Source organism: Falco punctatus (assembly GCF_963210335.1).
Source record: "Falco punctatus genome assembly, chromosome: 7".
Lineage (NCBI taxonomy): Eukaryota > Metazoa > Chordata > Aves > Falconiformes > Falconidae > Falco > Falco punctatus.
In genome coordinates, this window is record NC_137587.1 from 70388709 (window position 1) to 70408793 (window position 20085).

At 47.6% G+C, this 20085-nt stretch overlaps 2 protein-coding genes across 3 annotated transcripts in view; one reads left to right on the forward strand and one right to left on the reverse strand.

Annotated features, from left to right (window-relative positions):
- Nucleotides 1–862: 862 nt before the first annotated feature.
- Nucleotides 863–14677, reverse strand: TUBGCP4 (tubulin gamma complex component 4). Its single transcript, XM_080395436.1, has 18 exons — nucleotides 14549–14677; nucleotides 14177–14305; nucleotides 13441–13563; nucleotides 12873–12926; nucleotides 12452–12508; nucleotides 11789–11868; nucleotides 10881–11082; nucleotides 8763–8928; nucleotides 7501–7625; nucleotides 6770–6820; nucleotides 6296–6401; nucleotides 5845–5952; nucleotides 5472–5610; nucleotides 4828–5005; nucleotides 3779–3913; nucleotides 2533–2649; nucleotides 1963–2102; nucleotides 863–1645 (listed from the first exon to the last, which is right to left on the reverse strand). The coding sequence occupies exons 1-18, from the start codon at nucleotides 14624–14626 to the stop codon at nucleotides 1633–1635; spliced, it is 2001 nt and encodes a 666-aa protein (XP_080251562.1). The 5' UTR covers nucleotides 14627–14677; the 3' UTR covers nucleotides 863–1632.
- A 3339-nt stretch (nucleotides 14678–18016) lies between these two features.
- The window catches only part of IQGAP1 (IQ motif containing GTPase activating protein 1), a 69407-nt gene continuing 67338 nt past the window's right edge, over nucleotides 18017–20085 (forward strand). Inside the window, exons 1-2 of one of the 2 annotated variants that reach the window (XM_080395435.1) lie at nucleotides 18017–18168; nucleotides 19592–19691. In XM_080395435.1, the coding sequence (XP_080251561.1) occupies nucleotides 18114–18168; nucleotides 19592–19691 (155 nt within the window). In that variant the 5' untranslated portion in view covers nucleotides 18017–18113. Of the gene's footprint in view, nucleotides 18169–19431; nucleotides 19451–19591; nucleotides 19692–20085 lie in introns of those variants that run through there. The other variant, XM_080395434.1, reaches the window with a different exon arrangement.

Sequence of the window (20085 nt, forward strand, 5' to 3'; positions counted from 1 at the left end):
GGACGACTGAACTGCTGGGAGACTGAGGTGCAAAGAGCACGTAAGGGCTGCGTGTCTTTGTTTAAATGGCAGTGGGGTCAGTCAGTTGCTGCTGAGCTGCTGCACTCACAGCTACACTCACAGCCAGGCACTTCACCTTAGTAGTCAGCCTCTGTAAAAGCAAAAGCTGAGCTCAAAGCTCTTTGCTCTTAACAGCACTATGGGCTGGAGGCACCCCAGGCCTCCACGCAGCCCCGTACGCAGCCACTCCTCCCCTGCTGCGGAGGTGTAAGTTCTTCTTGAGAGGTATTTTTTCCCCCTATAAATTTCCCAGCTCAGTCACCTTCTGCCTGGGCAGGTCTGTACATCCCACACCCAAACTCCACCACCCTTTCTCCAGTTCTCCGGCTTTTTTCATGGTCACAGGATTTTAAACTTTGCATCAGGCCCAGTCCTACTGTGAACAGCTGTAGCAGACTGAAGATGCCATGTACATGCTGTCTGTTGTTACAGACAGAGCTGAGAGGATTTTTTTCCCCTGAGGATGTGTAACTTTGCCCAGAGCTGCAGCTTTGGACAGTGTGAAAACACCAGCCCTGGGAAGGGAAGGCTGGCTGCCCGACAGGCTGCTTTTGTGCTCAAATTGGGAAACCTGATCCTACACCCTGGTGATGGTGACAGCAGAGGACTCTTCTGCCACTCTTCTTCTGCCACTCGGCCACATGGACTTAAGGCAAGACAGTTTGTTTGGTACAGCAAGGCTGGGAAATCCCAGTAACGTGCCAGAAGTTCCTGCCAGATGCTGCACTTCACTGAAACAGGATGCTGTCCTGCTCTAGTCCCTTTGCATTTGGGTGCAGACACTGACAATACTCCACAAAACTGCATGACAAGGTGGTTTTATTTTGGTTCATTAGGATAATCACTAGTAGCATTCTAAATAGTCTTGCATGAACACGGTACATTTAGGGCTGGCATCCTAGTTAAGTTTTTCCATAGTTTCCATTCCAGCATGTTCTTCTGCCAGCAGCGGGAGCTTTGTACTATGGATAGGGCAAAGCTCCTCTGTCTAGTAATTTTAACACACAAATTGCATTAAGTTTATATTGTAGAGAGCATGTGACACGAGTGGCACCTTTACCTACACAGATATGCTGGAACAGGGCACTGCGTGAGAGAGATTCTTAAAATCTACCTCTGCTTCCCTCCCCCTTCACCTCAAACTGCTCAGGCAATCATCGTTTAGCTGGAGGTGTGTGTTTGATTAGCAGACATCGTGTACTGTGATACAGCCAGAACTTCACACCCTCCCCACTCCACCCCCCAAAGTACTCCAGCTGAAGAATCAAGATGTTGCAATTCTTGTTGCGCTTTCTGAAGCAGCACAGACTGGCTCCCTGGAAGCATTTATAAGTACATGCAGGGCTGCAGAAAGCATGCTCTTAATAGCTCCGAAAAAAGCAAAGTAGCTTTGTGCAGCCGCTGGGCAGCCTCATGTAAGTGACACTTCCTGCCACTCCTTCCAAAACAGCGGTTCGCCAGGCAAGAGCCGGCTACAAAGAAAATCGCAGCTGAGTCCAAACTTTCTCAAGAGCACCCGTCTCTGCTGCTTGACATGTCGCAGGTCACAGCCTGAAGAAAAGGTCTTAGTGCTTAAACCCCAAAACTGCAAGAGAAGGGCACAGTATTAACTACACATTGAAAGGAACTCCCTTTGTCAACCCCCATCGGCATTTTTCAGCCAGTATGAGCTAGAAGCTAATTCAACCGCAGGCCAAAACAAACTCGAAGGGGAGAAAGCATGCGAACACCAAAAATTACCTCATGCTGATTAGTTACTTTTCTGCTGTAGCATTCAGCAACACTTTGCTGCCAATTATTTTGGCTTACACAATCAATAAAAATTACTTACGATCATTCAGATCACTTCGTACTTCAAGTACCTCGGGATAATGCTACAGGCAACCCTGAAGCTATTCCTACCTGCCCAAGGTTCCTCCAGCCTGGGTGTAGTACTTGTTATAATCCAAGCGCAGCAGCAGTTGAGCTAAGTCGGAGTTTATCTGATGGTTGCGAACGCTAGAGAGAATCTTGAAGAGCAGTGACGACTGACGACTGAATCCCTGTAAGTCAGAAGAAGTCAGTTGTCAGTTTTGGGCACTCAAGAGCACAAGCCAGCCAGCCTTTCATCTGTGTTCCTGCCTAAACAATCCTTTAACAGCCTAAAGAAAATAACTGCTGCAAAGAAGTGATGCTTGTGGTCCAGTGTGAGGTAAGCTGTCAGCCGCAAGCATTACTAGGTGTTCGGTATCCAAAAGGAGGGGGACCACCCCGACAGGTAGCCACCCCCTTCCTGTTCCAATAGGGTTATTTCTGCGTATCTGCCCCTATTCCTCCTCTCTGTGCACACAGAGTTTTCTACTCGGGAAGAGCTAATTAATTAAAATCATTGCAAGCACTTGCATAGGAGGTCTTGGCTCAAACTTGCTCTGGTTCTGCAGCTGCTAAAGCCAAGACGGCTGCTCCGGCAAATGCTTGCATGGAAACAGTCACCTTCACCAAAATGCTGAGTTGCGCAGCTCCCCGCTCATCTAGTGGGCCCAGGTTCTGACTGACCAGGGAACAAAAACTATGGCAGAGATCCAGGATTTCATTTAAGCAGTGGAAAACCTGCAGAGGATAAAAAGTACAAGATGGCTGTTTAAACAGAGTCCAAACCCAGAGAAAGGTGTTGTTAGTACCTGAAAAGTTGAGGCGTTCATAATGAAGATGTTGCTGATAACATTTCCCAATCAGGATGTTAAGGCACCTGTAGCATTTTTATAAGGTTTTCTACAGAGAAAGGACGTAAATGTTATGCTGCACCCCACCTCCAGCCTTTTGCAGATATTACTGGGGAAGCAGTGATTGGCATAAGCCACCCACCCAGGCAGACGTCGAACGCTGGCTCCCCTACGCAACCAGCAGGCCCTTCGGCACTGAGGGGGAAGAATAAAGCACAGCACGAGCTGGGGGTCAAGGCCTCGGTTTCGCTGTTCTCAAAAACTTGGGATTTCTTTTGTATCAGTTGGTGAAGGTAACTTGCTTTCGAGAGTTGTTAAGCAAGCCCAGATGCCTCAGACATAACTACTGGCACACTTAAAAGTTCCAGAGTGGGTAATGAGCATTCTGCCACCTTTATGCTACAGCCTTGGAGACTGAGGAAAATAACGGAACAGCCAAGACGTGCGGTATCACTGCGTCTCATCGATACCAACCTTCTTCGGGAATATTTTTGTGAAGCTCCATGGTTAATAAAAATACTGGCAACACTGTAACATATTTTTTACTAAAACAACAATAAGAAAAGATCCTTAAAGTCCACTCAGGAATATCTCAGCTATTTTTATTCTCTAAGGTACAAGAGGGAATTTTTCCTAATCTAATGCTTTTCCGAATGAGTCCCTCAGGAATACAGTTCCCAGTACTACGCTAATTAGTAGTTCTTTAATAAATTGCCTGTGAGAAAAACAGCAACAAAATTTAAGATAATAAGCTTAACTGAACACTGGAATAATCTTGATTTAAAACTGGCAGGAACGCAGCATCCACACTCACTGACTGTATATTAAATGATCTTAATTCAATTATCTCTTCTAGTTTATACCTGCTTTATTCCTAGAATTGTGATTTCTGCTCTGCAGGAGATTATCACCGATCTGTTTTAGAAGAGACGGTTTGTCCTAGCTGTTGAAAAAGGTGTGTTTCTCAGGGTGGCTTGGAGAATTTGTAGAAAGAGATGAAACCAAGACCTACTTACGGGTTTTAGGAGGATGAAAGACTGAGCCAACAGATTACTTAAGAAATGATCATGAGCCAATCGTATACTCTCAAAATCCCGCGTGGCATTTATCTGCTGCAGAAGTTGTGAGAACTGAGATTCCAGTACATCCACCTGATGGATACGTAAAGAAATTTCATTACTGTCTTGAGGAATGGGAGTACTTCCAAACAGCCAGAAGTTTTGTGTAAGAAACTTTCCTTATTGCTACTCTTCCATTAAAGGTGGAAGATCACCTTCTGTCTGCCTGCTGAATGGGGAATTATATACAACAGTAGTACATAACGTGGGGTAGCGGGGACAATTTTTGATGCTTAAGTATTAAGTAGAAAGAGAAATAGTCGCTTTCTTTAACTACTGAAAAAGCATATAGCTAGCACATAAACAAAGGTCTTTGCCTGTAGCCATAGTCACCTCTGAATTTTACACTGGGAGCTACTATCTGGAGTCTGAGGGCAGAGGCCACAGTGCAAAAGCTCAGCCAGGTCACTGCAGCATCCCAGAAGCCAGGCCCCCGGTCCCGCTGCTATGGCTACAGTGACCCCGCATTCTCACAAACCCACGCTACTAGTAACTAACCGGTGTTTAAACTTGAAAAGTATTTTTTACTTCAAATGGTCAGAATATGGCTTCAGTTCTTAAAAACACCCCAAAAACCAAAACCCCAAACAACTTGTCACTTAACTCAAACTGGAATTGACTTAAAGCGACAAGGGAAGAAGCCAGGATGGGATCTTAATGCTGCTACTTCAGAGATGACTATGGCTTCTCACTAATGTTTCGTAGCACTAGAGACACAAAACTCCTGCATTTCCAGTAACACTCACTGATTCACAAGCCCCAAAACTTAATTGTAGCACTAAGCCTGGGAACTCAGAGAAAGTTCTAGACTCATTCCAAAGAAAATCCTGATTTCCTTAAAGCACAAAGAATCTCAGCCCTGAAAGACAGGACTTGGAGTGCTCCCTCCATGCACTTCTGCTGGTTCCTGATAACTGATACACTTCACCTTTCTCTATAATCCTGACCTGCAGATAATACTGAAGATTGTCCACAAGGAAGGCCATGTGGTCCCTCAGACGCCACTTGATGGCATCCGTTCTGTTCGATTTCAGGTGTTTGCGTTGCATCTGGAGAGCCCAGCAGTGCTGCAGCTCAGCCTGGACTCGTCGCACACTCAGCAGGTATTTGAACACAACATTGTACCTACAGTCAAAAAACCACAAAGCTGTTTAAGATTAAAACCTTCCTTGGGTGCACATACTGGAAAACCTTAACAACCCAAGACGGGAAAAAGGGAGAGGAGACGGCAGCCTGCCAACAGGTAGGGTAGGTCAGGTGGTGGCCTATCTCAGGGTAACATATTTCTGCTTGTAACTGACCTAAAAAATAAAAAGTTAATTTCACCACAAGGAGGGAAGAGCTGACAATGTTTTGTCAGAATAGCACTGTTCCTAAATAGCGCCGGTCTGTCAGCATCCTGCAGGTCTAACTGTCATCACAAGCGCCCTCAGTATCAGTAAGTGTGAAGAGTCATTTTAAAGTTCAAGGGGCAAGAAGTAGGGCTCTACCTTTCTCTCCATAGAGAGGAAAAAAAACCCCAACACACTAGTGAGTGCCTGCGGTCAGGGAGCCTACAGATAAATATACAGAGACCATACCTAGTACTTACTTCTCCAGAACAGCAGGAGTGAAGAGAATATGCAGTGGCCATTGAACCTTGTAAGAAAGGCCCAGAGCTGCCCACCCAGATGCAGGGGCTTCACGTGGGGATAACTCTCGGGAAGGCCCGTCACGAGTCTGGGATGCATCTGAAAACAAACGAGGTGCTGAGTTAAGTCGTCTTCTCAGTCAAGACAACCACAGCAAAGAAGAAAAGGGGGAAAAACAGAGTAAGAAGAGCCAATGCAGGCTAGACCATCGCATAAGGCTGCAAAGGGACAATGGTAATTTTTCTTGAACTTCAGAGAAGGGTGAGCAATAGGACATGAAAACAAGGTCATCACCTCCCCTCTTAACTCACTACTAAATACGCAAGTAGATACCTTTATGCTCCTTTCCATGATACTCAATGGTTAAGTGAAGCAGAGGAAGAAGGTTGTCATCATCTAACAGCACCTTATGAGCAGACTGCTGAAATGCAACGTTGACATCTGACAACGAGAGAGCACAGATATCAGGACAAGATGCTGCAGCTAGTGCTGATCTTATACCCATTAATTATTTATGTTTGGCCATAAAAGACAACCCCGACATGCTATTTACACTCGTTTCATTTCATTGCAGTTTCAAATATGGAGAGAAACCTGCCACCTGAAAGTTCCTGAGGTGTTATTTTCACCCACTCTGTGAGACATGCTAATTCACAAGCACTGCTCTTTCAAAACTGACGACAACATCTAGAGGATGACAGAGCTTTTCTGTACTGGACGTGGCTAAGCACCTCCCTGCTATACCACAGCGAGGACAGTTTGTAAGTGAATAAGCAACACTCACCGTGCTCAGTTACAGCTGTAGGTGGTGTTTTTAGCATGTGTTGTGCAGTGTCAATGAAGGCCTGAAACAGCTCACCTCTTCCCAAAAGGTAAAAGTCTTTTATAATCTGTGGAGATAAGTTTTTTGTATATAAGCATATGAAAAACTAAGCAGAATTCCTATCTGATAGCATCCATTTTTATTATTGCTTGGACAACTGCCATTTCAAAACACAGCTGCAGAGCTCTGAATTTCACCCAGTGCCCAAAAAGTCTACGCTGCTTTTGCTTCAAGATGCAAACTACAAAGCCACATACACAAACCCCTCTAACTCTGTCTCTACTAAATTTATCACACTCTGCTCATTCTTGAAACCTAGGAAATGAAAACAGCTTTACCTAAAAGAATAAAGCACAGAATCTAAGACAGTACAGTATTTAATGGGAAAGAGCCATTAAAAAAAAAGAAAAAATATTAAGCTAGCAGTTACGTTACCTTCAGTTGTCCTAGTAAATCTGATTCCTCCACCATCAGTTTCCAAAGATGCTAGTGAGGAAACAATAACCAAACAGGTTTATCTAAACCCATTCAGTGAGAACAGCAGCTGTCTTAAAATACTTGTGACGCACACAAAAAAGCACCTACATAAAATGCTATACAAAGCACAAGAGAATGCACTAGGAGTCTGTGCGTAGGCAGCCCATGCTAATAGTTAGAACACTCTTGATGCACACCAGACCAGCAAGAAACTCTTAGAAACATTAAGATCCGTAGCAAAAAATAACCAAATTCTTAGGAAATCAGTTCCACCCCAGCTCTGTTTTCACTTTTCTAACCTCCTCATCTTCTCAGGTTCCATACCTCTCCCACCTCAAACGAAAAAAAGATTTAAAATTGCCAAAGCAAACAATCTGCCCAGTGAGACGCCATCTATTATGCTGAAAGCACGATAAAGAGTTCTTAAGTAATTTCAAGTGAAATTAAAAAACACATGACATTTCCCTTCTTTCCCCCATGAAAGCCCACAGCATTTGTAAATGTCCTTTTGTCACTGCAGCTTGGGGTAACATGAAGCTTTGAGCCCCATAAGAACATGAAAGCTACCTGCAACGTTCACATGCTTGTTCAATCGTCGATGCTGAAGAGCCCCCTCCTCCTCCCAGCCCTTCACAAAACTGAAGGGGCTCCTCAGCCTGCGTAGCCATGACCCTTCCGAGGATCCTCACCTCAGCAACGGTGCTCCGTATCCAGTCAACCACTGACTCAAAGTCCACCAGACTAAAGAGCGGCTGCTGCTTGAGCCGGTGTAGCTCTGCTGCAAAAGTGTCCTCCTGGTTTTTTAGGATGGAGCCTGTGCAGTGAGAGGAGTGTTCTGGTCAATAAAAAGAAATGCCTTTTGGAGAAGCGCAGACCCCTTGCAGCACAGTGGGGCAGAAAGGCTGTCCCCGCAGCACCGCCTCAGGTCTGGCAAGGAATGCGAGGCTGAGGAGGCCTCAAAGTACAAGTACCAAGGTACAAGACTACTACTGCTAGTACAGTTACGGTACAGACACTTGCCATGGCAGTGCTGTGGTATGAGTAAAAACCCAAGTATTTTCTGTGTAAATGACAGCCACTAACAGCCCCCTTCCTAGGGCTGAGCTACATCTTTGAACCCACAACTTCTGTGCCACGTTAACCAGTTGGTTTGGTTCTCCACCCACCCAGCCCCTTTCAAATCAATCCCACTGCTTGAACTTGGGAATTATTTTTTTTTTAAACCAACTAAGCTAGACAAATTCCTTTTCACCTCACCTCTGCTAAAGCAAGCAAATAGTCTAATTCAATGGTCCTTTGTTCTCTGCAGTGTCCCTTGAGTCATTTGAGTACTTTTGCATAGACAAGCAAGATAAAGCCACCACCACAGTCCTCCCCAATGGTGGAGGAATAAATTTCCAAAACCATCTCCAATGTAAACTTATCTCTCAAAGAGAACCACCAGCTGGAATTCTCTCTCTTGCTTGTCTTAAAGGCTCCATCTTGATCACTTGTCTTCCGCAGCCACCTTTGAGACCACTTTACAATGAATCTCTTATGTTTGTGGATGTGTTTTAATCCTACGACACCATTCTGCAATGCAACACTCAGAGCAAGATGTGCCTTGTGTCTGTCTGCACCCTTCGGGGGCAGGGATACAAACTGAAAAGAAAACACGACCTTCGCAATCGCTTTATTTATCCAGAGCAAATCACATAGTGACTTCTTGCTGGAAACCTGGAGACTATGTTTGGAAAGTGCTATTATCTACTCATCCTCTTCTTATACCGCTCCTTGGAAACAAACAGAACACTGGGACCACTGCTCTGCCCTGGCAAAACCATCCGTATGGTCTGAAGAATATCAGCCAATAGTCAGCAACTGTTGAGGAATAAGTTAACACAGGCTTTTGGAAAAGATACTTTTCAGGCACTCACAACTGAGCAAAGGCCACAAGAAAGACATTCCTTACCTTTTCTGGTCAAGTTAACATTTTGGTTCTCAAACATCTGTACAGATTCTCCCACAAAAAGGATTTTCTCAGCAACTCGCACAGGAATGTATGAAGGCAGCATTTCTACTCGCAGAGAAAACTGTTTTAGAGATGGAGCTAACATGTTCTCCTCCTCAATCAAGCGCTGTCAGAGACCCCGGGGGAAAAGAAATCAAACAAAAAAAAGTGTGAGAAAACCAGATAGAAAAAGCGTATAAAGGGTGATGTGGTGTGTGTGGGAGGGGGAATCCAAGTACACTGGAAGTAAGCAGAAAGGCAGCAAACCTGATCTGCCTCATTTAAGTAAGCCTGCAAATTTCTTTATAATTCTGGTACACTAGATCTCCCTAGAGAAGATGTTGCTTCCATCAGAGAGGGGAGCAGAAGCAGGAAAAGGAGAAGCTAAACCTTTGTGGAATAGCAGCAAATTGGCTCTCCCAAAGGATAATGTTACATCAGCAAAAGAAATTTTTGTTGCAACTGCATTACATTAGGTTTTTTGCAGCCGTAACAATGTTAACAGCATTACCAAAAATAGCCATTTGCTACACCCATTCCTGTACATTTTAACACTGCTATAACGCTTGTGATACAGGCCAAATGTAAATACATCCACCGGCAAGCAAATAGGTTAAAGAGCTGAAGGCCTGGTAGCATAAATGAGGCAATTTTCTCAGTTCCTGCAAAAGGTGTTTAAAGCAATGCAGTAAGATCTTTTAGTTGAATATATTAATAAAGAACTCCAAGTACAGAGGCAAGATTTTCCTTCAGAGAAGCAATACTGATTATTTAATTTGGCTCTCTTGTTACTGGAGAATTAGGTTCCTTATTCCATAATCCAAAAAGCACCGCACTAACAAATCTGTGAGAACATTTGCCATCTACAGAATTCTTCATTTTAATAGGAGAGTTCATTGCAAGTTTGTATACTGATGTTAGAACCTCAGCAATTCTTAAGATCCTTCTGACACTTTTAGTTGAGGAAATACCCAAGTATTTTATCCATCTGTCCCATCAACACTCAGGATTTCTTACTTTACTCTCTGACTGAAGAATTGCCAATACTGTTAATCAATAGTACTGAAGAAGAGAGTTTATTAGGCTGTCTTGGTGCCTACATTTTCCACCATGGATCTAGAAGACTTGCCAGTATTCACATTCTTCCTATATCCCATACAGTGAAATAATAGATTTTTCACTGTCTTTTAAAGTTTCCCTTGGTTTTGCCTGTGTGTAGCCTGTCCTCAGCAGAGACTGTCTGCACAGGGTACTTCATGAGTGTGCAACACAGGCTGTTTCAGGGGTGAATCTTCTGCCTGTTCACAGCAAAGCTGCATGCAGCACACTAACACCACGGGTACCCAGGAAATGTTTTCTTGCAGTAAACTAGAGCGTGAATTTACAGAGTTGCAGTTGCTCCTCACTGCTCCCTGATGCAGACACTATTCAGATGCACGAAGTGAGGGAGATTACTCCACTGAGGAAGATGCTCTGCACGAGGGCACTATAGTGGGACGCCATCTACATGAGGAGTTACGGCTGGCAGGTTGCTCCCTTGCTTAACTTAGCATCCTGCGCGTGGTCTTAGCAGCCTCTTGAGTCCCACAGAGCACATTTTTCCCCAGTAATGTCAGTGCTATTATCCTGTTGGGTAACGTTTGCACAACAGATGGTTGTGCAAGAAAGGTACCTGACCCGGCTGCCAACAGAAAGGGTGCAAATCAGGTCCACGCCCAAGCTCCCCACACCCTTTCCCTGACAACTGCTCACACTACCACCAATGCCTACGTGGAGCAGATCACAGTGGTGACCGAGTCAGTAAGAGCAGGGTGAGTACAGCACTGCCAGTCACTTGGCATCAGGTTATGGATTCCACCCACAGGGCTTTCTGCCCCGAGATTATCCAACTGTGCCAAACCGTATGTCTCTGTCCTTTATGCCTAGCTGCAACCTATTACAATATTCTGTTGATTCTCACCCTTCAAGGTCCCAGTGTACATCCAGTCCAGCACAGCTTGCACTGAAGCAGAAGACAATACATTTCTTCTTTAGTTCCCTAAGGACCAAAGGATGCCAAGCTACAACTTGCAGTCTTACCAGGTCCTGCAGTTCTCGTAGCTGTTTTCCTGTAAGTCCTCCAATTCCTAGGTCATCGTCATCTTCCTCAGGTTGGCTAGGGACATTCCCAGAAGACGGGCCCTGTTTGATAAAGAACTCTTCATGCTGGTCTAGCAGCAATCCATGCAGCATCCAGGCAGAGAGCTGCTTATACATGACTCCATGACACACAGCCAGAATCCTGAGGTCAAGAGAAACAAGGGCCTTTGCACACAGCAATCAAAACCTCATCATACATCACTCTGGAAAGTCCAGTTAGTCAGCCAGACAACGTGGCAAGTGCTAAATGGCTAATGTGGAATTTTATAATTTTTTTTTTTCTTTTTAAACACAGTAAGGTAGACCAGCTTTGTTTTGCAAAGCTAAACAAACATATCCTCTGAATATGTGACTTCTCCATAGAGATCTGCTAGCATACCAGAATTACAAGTAAGTTTGCGGTACCTTCCCAGTCCTGCTGTTTCTACTCAATTACCGTTTCAGCATGAACACAAGTTATCTCTTAGGTAGTCTTGACTTTCTCCCCAAGGACATACAGACCTAGTAACATTCACCCAGGCACACTTATCCTTTTGAAGGATCAAAAAAACAGTAACAGGTCTACCATATGCAAAACGGTTCAAGTAGACCTCAGAAGAAAACACTGGGTCTGAACTTCCCTCAGGCCCAAGTCTCCGAAGTCCAGAGAAAGCCTGAATCCCTGCCATCAGCCTGCTTTAGATAAACATTGGGGACTTTGACAGTTTTCCTTGCATAGACTCTCCTACTTTTATATCACACAAGCCTGTCTTCCATGCACTCTTTTCACAAGTAAGATGCATACTCTGACACTAACTCCAGTTACTACAAAAGAATGAAGTAATAGTAGCTTTACAGTATCTACGTACTTTTCCAGAGCACTGCGAACAGGAGGCAACCCCCCACAGCTATGTTTGTGGACTGTCTCTAATATCTGACATCCATGAATCTGCAGAAAAAACCCATGGTTAGACTAGGTCTGTTATTTGGATCTTTACTGACCTTTTCAGACATTTAAACACTACGCTAACAAGAAAATGCTGTAACAAGCTGCAGAAGTCTTACAGAAAGAACGATGTAATGTACATAATGTAATGAAGAAAGAGGCCTTCTATGTCTGTCTCTACACACAAGCTTCTCTCAAAAATTTCCCTTAACAAAAAGCAAGCTTCTCTGGATTCTGAAAACATTAGCTTCTGCCTTTTTTTTTTTTTCTTTCTTCTTGCGACAGTGGGAGAAAACACACAGAAAAGAGGAAATTCCAACCAGCAGCAGCTCATACCATGAAATATATTGTGATTATAAAATGCAAATCATCAAAGATCATGCTGATAATGCAAAAGTCAAATCCAGTGTAAATGGATTTGCAAAATAGTTACTCAGTACTTACAGTAGTACTAGAGGAATAGGGCACCTGTTACTGAAAACACATTCTTTTCTAGTATTAAAGGTCTGGGATGGGGTCAGAAAGAACTTTATCAGCTCAAGAGGAAACTTGTTAAGAGAAACTACCTACAATGTTACTACTGTACCTTCTGAGTCTTGATCTGCTCAACCATGACCATCACAGAGGGGAAGAGTAACTGAAACTGCAGAACAAGGAGCAAAATATTGCATTAGGTTGCTATGAAGGGAGAGAGAAACTATACATGAGTAAATGCGGACAACAGCTGATTACATTAATTTAATGAAACTATCATCTGACTTTCCCCACAAATTAGAAACATGACATGAAAATCTCTAGGAAGTCTGTCCTCCCTCCATCGGACCAAGATGCCTGAAGTTACTGTATTGCAGCTGCAGTTCAGGCTAAACACAGACAGTGAGGAAGATGTGAGGGTCAAGGTGGAGGACCTAAGCTTTGTGTCAAAGTGCAAGTGTAGACTCAAGGAGCGATAAGAGTAACCAAAGAGCACAGAGAAAGAATACTACCTGTTCATTAATATGACATACCTGGTCCAAGGAGTAATTAACATGTGAGATGGAAAGATGTGGGTCAGCCAGAAACTGAAAGAACAACAAAGCAATTACTGAAAATTAAAATAAGGTATGGATAAGTAAAAAAGCACGTTTGGGTCTATATTCCAAACCTTTAGTTCCCACAGCTTCCCCCTGCCACCCCCCCACACACACACATTTTTGGGCTGTCCCCCATTTTAGGCTGTAACAACCACTGGATGGTGACAGTACCCAAGACAGGACAGCTGTTAATCTAGCAGAGATCAATCAAAACCTTTACAACTGAAAACAGAAATCACAACAGTTTAAGACAGCACTGGGCTCTGAGGCAGATGGGGCACCTACGGAATTGAAGGCAGAGGGAACATAATACTTATTAGGATGAAGAATCATTTCAGTGGCACCTCAGAGGAATATTTTGGAAAATATTCCTGATGTGGAAAGCAGAGTACCTTGTCTTCTCTTTAGCTACTACTACTTAGCCTATTAATTCCAGAAATTACAACTTTCCACAATCTGCCAGCGGCTGGACCGCCTCTTGATCCAAGTCTCTCTCTTTTACCTCTTGTTCTAGGTCAAGTAGTGCCTGTCGATATGGCTGCAGCACTGAATCGAGACCTGTGCAGAAGGCTCGCAAATAAATGCCATGTAATCCACTCTGGTTTTGCTGAGATGGATGATGGTCCTGAAACCAAACAGTAAGATCTATGTCAGCTCCCCCCAGCGCAGGTCAGAAAAGTAACTGAGTTTCTGTGCAGTGTTATACCAGCAGCCAGTGGTCCAAACATGCTGGAACGCACCTTAGCCCACCAGAAAGTGCCCAGAAAACACCCAACAAACCCAGAAGTTTGGCACAAGGAGGGTTACTTGTGCAGAGTTATATTTGGCTCTTCTGTGGACCATGCAAGTGCTGGGAATCACTGGTAACTTCAGTACTTCTTTGTACCTACGCCATGCCTCTTGGATCTCAACACTTGCCCCAAGGAGGGTTTACTACATCACAGGGATGTGCATCCTATACACCTCACAAACCCTGCCCAGCCTGCAGTGACCAGAAATTATTGCAGCATGCTTCCCCAAGAATGAGATTTTATATTTGGCTCATTTTTTGCCGTGCTGCACCCTCCCTTGTTTGCAGCACACAGAGCTTTCTGGAGCTCTGCTGGGGAATCGCACCTCTCTGTGCTAGTGCGGGTAAGCGCTGCAGGACACCCGTGTGCCGGGGTGCGCTGAGCAGCCGGGCGGCCCGACCAGCCGGGTGCCCGGTGTGCTCTGCCCAGGACACGCAGCGGCCCCACCTGCTGCTGTACGTGGCCCGTGTACTGCTCCACGAACTCGGCGAAGCGAATGTAGTCGGTACCGAGGCGGCAGAGCCGGTTGAGGACGCTGGTCTCGCTGGGGTGTAGGAACGGCAGCTCCTGAGACACCTGAGGGGGAAACGGTGGTGAGGGGGGGCCGGACACAGGGACGGCGCTGAGGGGGGCGGACGGCGGTGAAGGGACGGACACACAGACGGCGGGACACGAGCGGCGGAGAGGGGACGCGGGCGGCGGGCCGGGCCGGGCCGGTGGTGAGGCGGGGGTCCTGGGCTGGGCCGGGCCGGGCCGGTGGTGAGGCGGGGGTCCTGGGCTGGGCCGGACCGGTGGTGAGGCGGGGGTCCCGGGCCGTACCTGCAGGCCGCCGCGCTTGCTCCAGGTGAAGGCCGCCCCCGGGTACCCGCTCAGCGCCAGCAGCAGCTCGTGGATCATCCTGCCGCGCGCCGCCGCGCGGGCTGCTGGGAGGGCGCAAGGGCCGCCGGGAAGGGCGCGCGCCCCCTGCGGGAGCGGCGGCGGGCCGGGCCCTGCGGCGGCGGCGGGCAGGGCCGGGCTGCTGGAAGAGTCACCGGGAGCGGCCGAGCGGACCGCGCTGTGAGCGGGGCCCAGCCCCGGGCCGCTCCTGGGCCCTGTTGGCCTGGCGTGCTGCGGGGGACGGCTGCGGTGCTGGCCGGTGCGGGCCCGCCCTGCCAGGACAGGGGCACACCTGCAGCCTTCTGCGCTGATCTGTCGGTTTGGTATTCCTTACCAGGTTTCTTTAGCAGTTTCTCGTGTTACTTGTCAGTGTGTTGTCGATGCCAGCTTTACCTTTCCCCATTTATTAGATGTTGCTTTCCTTCACTTTCTCTCTTAACCCAGGCAATATTTTAATCAAAACTGCCCACTTTCAAAATTGTGGCGTTATCTGGTAAGCTGTGTTTTATCAATCATTTTGTTTTCTTTTTCCTTCCTTTGACAGTGCTTTTCTTCACGTTCATTTTTACTCTTCCTCATTTTGAAGAAATTAGCATGAAGTACCATGTACCAGATATCTGCTAACTGTCCATTTTAAGTTTATGTTTGGTTTGTGATCAGCTTGTCACAATGAGGTCTGAAACATAGGAAGAACTTCTGTTACATTCTTACCGGGCTGATTAAGTTCCTAGTACTTTGCCTCATTTTCTAAAGAATTTTTTCTTTTGATAGTCTGTCCGACATGTGCATTTGCTTTCTGCAGCATCTTTTATGTGTAACTCAGGAGCCCCAACAGTATCGTTCAGTCATGCATCAGTGTAATAAAACAATCCTCTTTATATTGACAAAGCTTCTATTGTCTGAATAAAGACAGAGGAATTTGGCTAGGCGCTTGTTCATCACTGACATAGATATCACAGCGTACAGCTGGGCCAGGAAAGCTATGTGCCATTCCTGCTTTTGGGAAGCTAGTTTTGAGGTTTAGCGCTGTTGGCTGCAGTCTGCAGTGCTGAAGTCAGTGGCAGTCCTTCCCTTGCGTGTAAAAGGCTTTGGTCTGAGCCTGTGCTGCTGGCCAAAAGTTCTGTGCTAACAGGTGGGCTTTAATTAAAGCTGAATTTAAATACTACTTTCAGTAGGTCATAAAGCTAAGCGTGCTGTAGGTGGCTTATAGGTAGTTAAATATGTAGTGATTGCTTAATTATGGACCCAAAAATATGGAGTCTGTAAAGACTAAATGCTTAAGTCAGTGGTATCTTTGTACACTACTATTAATGTAATGTTTTTATTAACACAAATACATATTACCTTGAAGAGCTTCAGCCAGAGTTTTTTATGAGTGTGATAAGTATTTTATTTTTCTTATCAGGATGGGCCTTATAGGAAAGAGTAAGTTTATGAGATTTTTTTGGAGGTAGGATTGTGAGACTGCAAAAAATATTACAGGATTTTTAGGGGGAACAAAGCCAGTTCTGCATTCCACAATCTACATATAAACATTATTTTAAATGTCTCTTTGTTATATAACTGCAAAGTGGCCACATGTGAAGTAATGCAAATAAATGTTAATAATTACTACTATAACTTTGTTATAAAACCTTTTGTTTTGTAATTTATGTCTGGCACTCACTTAAGTAGTTATTTCTCTAACTTGAACTGTGACACGTAACTCTTGTAATCAACAAAAACATCTTTCACTTAGTCTCCCTTCATACCGACCTGTTAAATTTATGTAAATATACTTTTTCATGGACTCACAGAATCATTGAGGGTCAAAGGGACCTCTGGAAGTCTCCAGCTGAACCTCGCTTCCTTCACGCGGGGTCAGCTGGAGTGGGTTGTGCAGGACTGTAGTTAGGTGAGCAGTATCGTGAAGGACAGAGACTCCACTGCTTTTCTGGGCAACCTTCCTTAGGTGTTAGACCATCCTTAGAGCAGAAACATTTCTGCTTATGTTTAAGTGGACTTTCATGAATTTCAGTGCATTGCTTCTTGTCCTGTCCTCTCTCAGCCTCTCCTGTCAGGTGCTCCATACCCTTAATCAGTTGCTGTAGTGCTTCACTGAACTTGTTCTGTTATGTCCATGTCTTCCTTGCACTGAGGAAGCTGGAATTGGACCCAATGAGGTTTCACCAGCACTGGGAAGAGGGGAAGGATTGCCTCCCTTACCTGTTGGTGATGCTTTTCCTAATAGAGGCTATTGGTCTACCTAATTACTTAATTTGTGCTTAAGCAGTAAAGGTATGTCCTGGCAGTGAAATTCACAGGACTAATTGATACGGACATGTGGTGGCATCTTTAGTACCCTGATTCTTGAAGAAGAACCAGGCAAAGCAACGGTAATAGGTGAGCTTAACATGCACGGAGGGGAATGGAACTTTCCAGGCACAATTACTTCCTACAGCAGTGCTGCTGAACGTTGCTGTTGTTGTGTGCTGATGTTTTGTGGCACCCTGCTTCAAACGGGGGCTGACATTTCAGGTGGGATACCCTGGCGTGGCCAGCAGAGTTGTTTAGATGGGAAGGGCACACCTGAGTCCAGCAGGGCCAGGTTGTGCTGCTGAGGGGGCTGACGCCGCGTGGGAGCCCAGCAGGAGCAGAGGGTCTGGCCCAGCAGGGTCTGTGGAAGGGGGCCTGAGCCGACCGGCTGGGCAGAGGCTTGGGGGTGTTCTGCTGATCGGAAACCGAGCAAAAAGGAGTTCCATGTCTAATAGAAGAAGAAATGCAGTTTATTATATTACGATGTAATAAGGGGAAATAGCATGCAGTGTGATAAAAGGAAGCTGTACAAGTTATTATGGAGGACACGGTAACAGAGCAACAGGAGCAACATGTCGAATCCTTCCTGCAGAGGGTTACAGGGACCGAGACGAGGCAACACCAGCAACGACGGCCCCCATGCCACCGCCCGAGCCCACCCTTGGGCCGGGAGCCCCACTGCAGCCGGCACCAGGGTCTGTCGGTAATGGGGAAGCTCCCATGGCGCGACCACCCGCCACGGAGCCCCCTGGCCCGGTCCCGCAGCTCGCCCGCCTTTGCGCTCGGGGAAGGACGCAACAGCTCAGGCACCGAGGGGACGCAAACCTTGACGTTGGTGGTGTCCCACCGCGAGGCCCCGCCGCATGGGACTTGGGGGGCTCAGGGTGACCCCCCTGCTCTGCCAGTTTGGCCTTGAGCTGCCGGAGCTGCCCGCCGGGGTGGCGCGGCCCTGACCAAGGCCGGGGGCTCCGCAGCAGCGACTTACTGAAGCCACGTGAAGTTACCGCGCGGTCGGGCGGCGCTCGTGCGGTGGGTGGGGGCCAGGGCCCGGCGGGGTGTCACGGGTGGGCGCGGGGCGGGGCGCGGGCCCCCGCGTGGGGCGGGGCGGGGCAGCGCGCGCGGCGGCTCCGCCCCCGCCACACCCGCAGCGGCAGGAAGGGGAACGGCCGCAGCCGCGCCCAGCTCCCGGCCGGTCCCGGCCCAGCGCAGCGCCATGGCGGCGGAGGAGGCGGTGGACGGGCTGGCCATGTCCCGGCCCCACTATGGCTGTGAGTACCGGGGGAACACGCGCGGCCGCCCAGCCGCCGCCCCGCCCGCCGCCGCCCGTGCCCCCTCAGGGGCCGGCGCTGAGGGGCGGCCGCGGCGCCTCGGCTCTGGGCGCCGGCCCGCGGGGGCGGTGGGCCCCGCCGTGCCTCTCTCCCGCCGCGGGGCGGGCGCCGTGAGGCGCGGGGGCTCCCGCCCGAGCCCCCCCTCCCTCGCCGGGCGCTGGCAGCGAGCAGGGGGGCGGCCATCGCCTCTCCCGCCGTCGCCTGCCGCGGGCGGGCTCGGTGCCTCGCCCAAGATGTCCGCCGCGGGCGGGGCGGGGGGAGCCGGGGGGGGGTCGCCGCCTTCTTCCCTCCCGCCTGTTTCCGCGGCGACCCCGGGCTTAGCGGGCGGCCCCGCCCCTGTCACACGCCTGCGGCGCGGCGGGGGCGGCTCGGGGCGGGGGGGTGGGCTCGCCCGGGGGTACCTGGGCAGCACCCGGGGGCGGGCGGGGAGCGGGGCGGGGGTGCCCCCTCCCGGGCGGGCTCGGCTCGTGTCGCTGCGGGGGCGTTGGGGCGCGGGGGAAGACGCCTTTGGGGCGGCGGGCCGGCCTCGCGGGGACCCTCGGCCGCGTGATCCAAGGTGGCCCTCGGCCCCCGGAGCTGTCGCTGACGCCCCGTTGCCGGCAGGGTTGGTGGAGGGCACGGCGGGTGTCAGCTCCCCGTTGCCGAGTGTGCGGAGACGTTTCCTATTAGTCGAGTTGGTCCGTAAAACCTACGAAGTTGTTGGTTGGTTTTGTGGGTTTTTTGACACGAGAGCGTGGATGCGGTGTCTAGCAGTGAGGGTGGAAAGAGAGGGTTTTATCACTGAGGCTTTAAACACGCCGAATCTGGAAGGTTGAGGCTCGTAGCCCTATGTAGGTCCTCAGCTTGGTTCAAAGATGACGCACAGGTTGCGGTTCCGAATGATTCCCTTCAGATGAAGATGGAAACACTACTCACAGTCCTCAAGATTCACTATAAAGACATGAAGGGACTGTGTGATGTGAATATATATTGTTGTCCTGCCTTAATCTTTTGACTACCAAAATTGGAGGATAGATGGAGGGACATGTGGTCGCACATGTGCTTTTGAGGAAGAGGAAGGCAAAGCTAGAAGAAAATAAGAAAATGAAGGACTGTGTCTAAGAAGATGGAAGAAGTTGGATCAGTCAAATTGACAAATTGGAAGGAGGGAAGATGGCAAGTTTATGTGACAAGGAAGGAAGGCTAAAGAGACGAGGTGTCTTCTATTGCTTGCAAAGAATAGGTATATTTCATCCTTCATTTTTCTGAATGAAATAAAACCTGTGATAAGCTTCTGTGGGAAAGGTTAGATCTGGTTTTTGGTGTGCCTGTTCAGTTACATTCAATTTTCAACCACCTGAGAATGTGTTTTGCCTCTTTGCAGCTGTCTTGGATAATGAGAGGTTAACAGCAGAGGAAATGGATGAAAGAAGACGCCAGAATGTTGCCTATGAATACCTTTGTCATCTGGAGGAAGCAAAGAGGTAAGAATAAGTAGTTTTGAAACTGCCCGTGCTTTTAAAAGAAGTTGCGACACTTGGTAGTGGGAATAATTTGGATGCAGCTTACCTCTTGTCTGTGTTTCCCAGTAGCTATAGAGATTCATTTTGAAAAACAGAAACCCAAACAAAAATCCCCACAAAAGTGACTGATCCCCGGTGTGCTTATCTAACCTGTTCTTACAGACTTCTTCTGACAAGGACTCCAGAGCTCTAGTGCTCCCGTATTCCTATCACTGGATGGGTTCTCCCTATTAACTAACTTGTGTATGTCTTGGTGCAACGTTGCCTTGCTACTTACCAAGAGACATGAAGAAGGGGTTATTCCTTTTATCTTAATTGCAACCTTTTACAAATTCAAATTGTAACAGTGTATTTC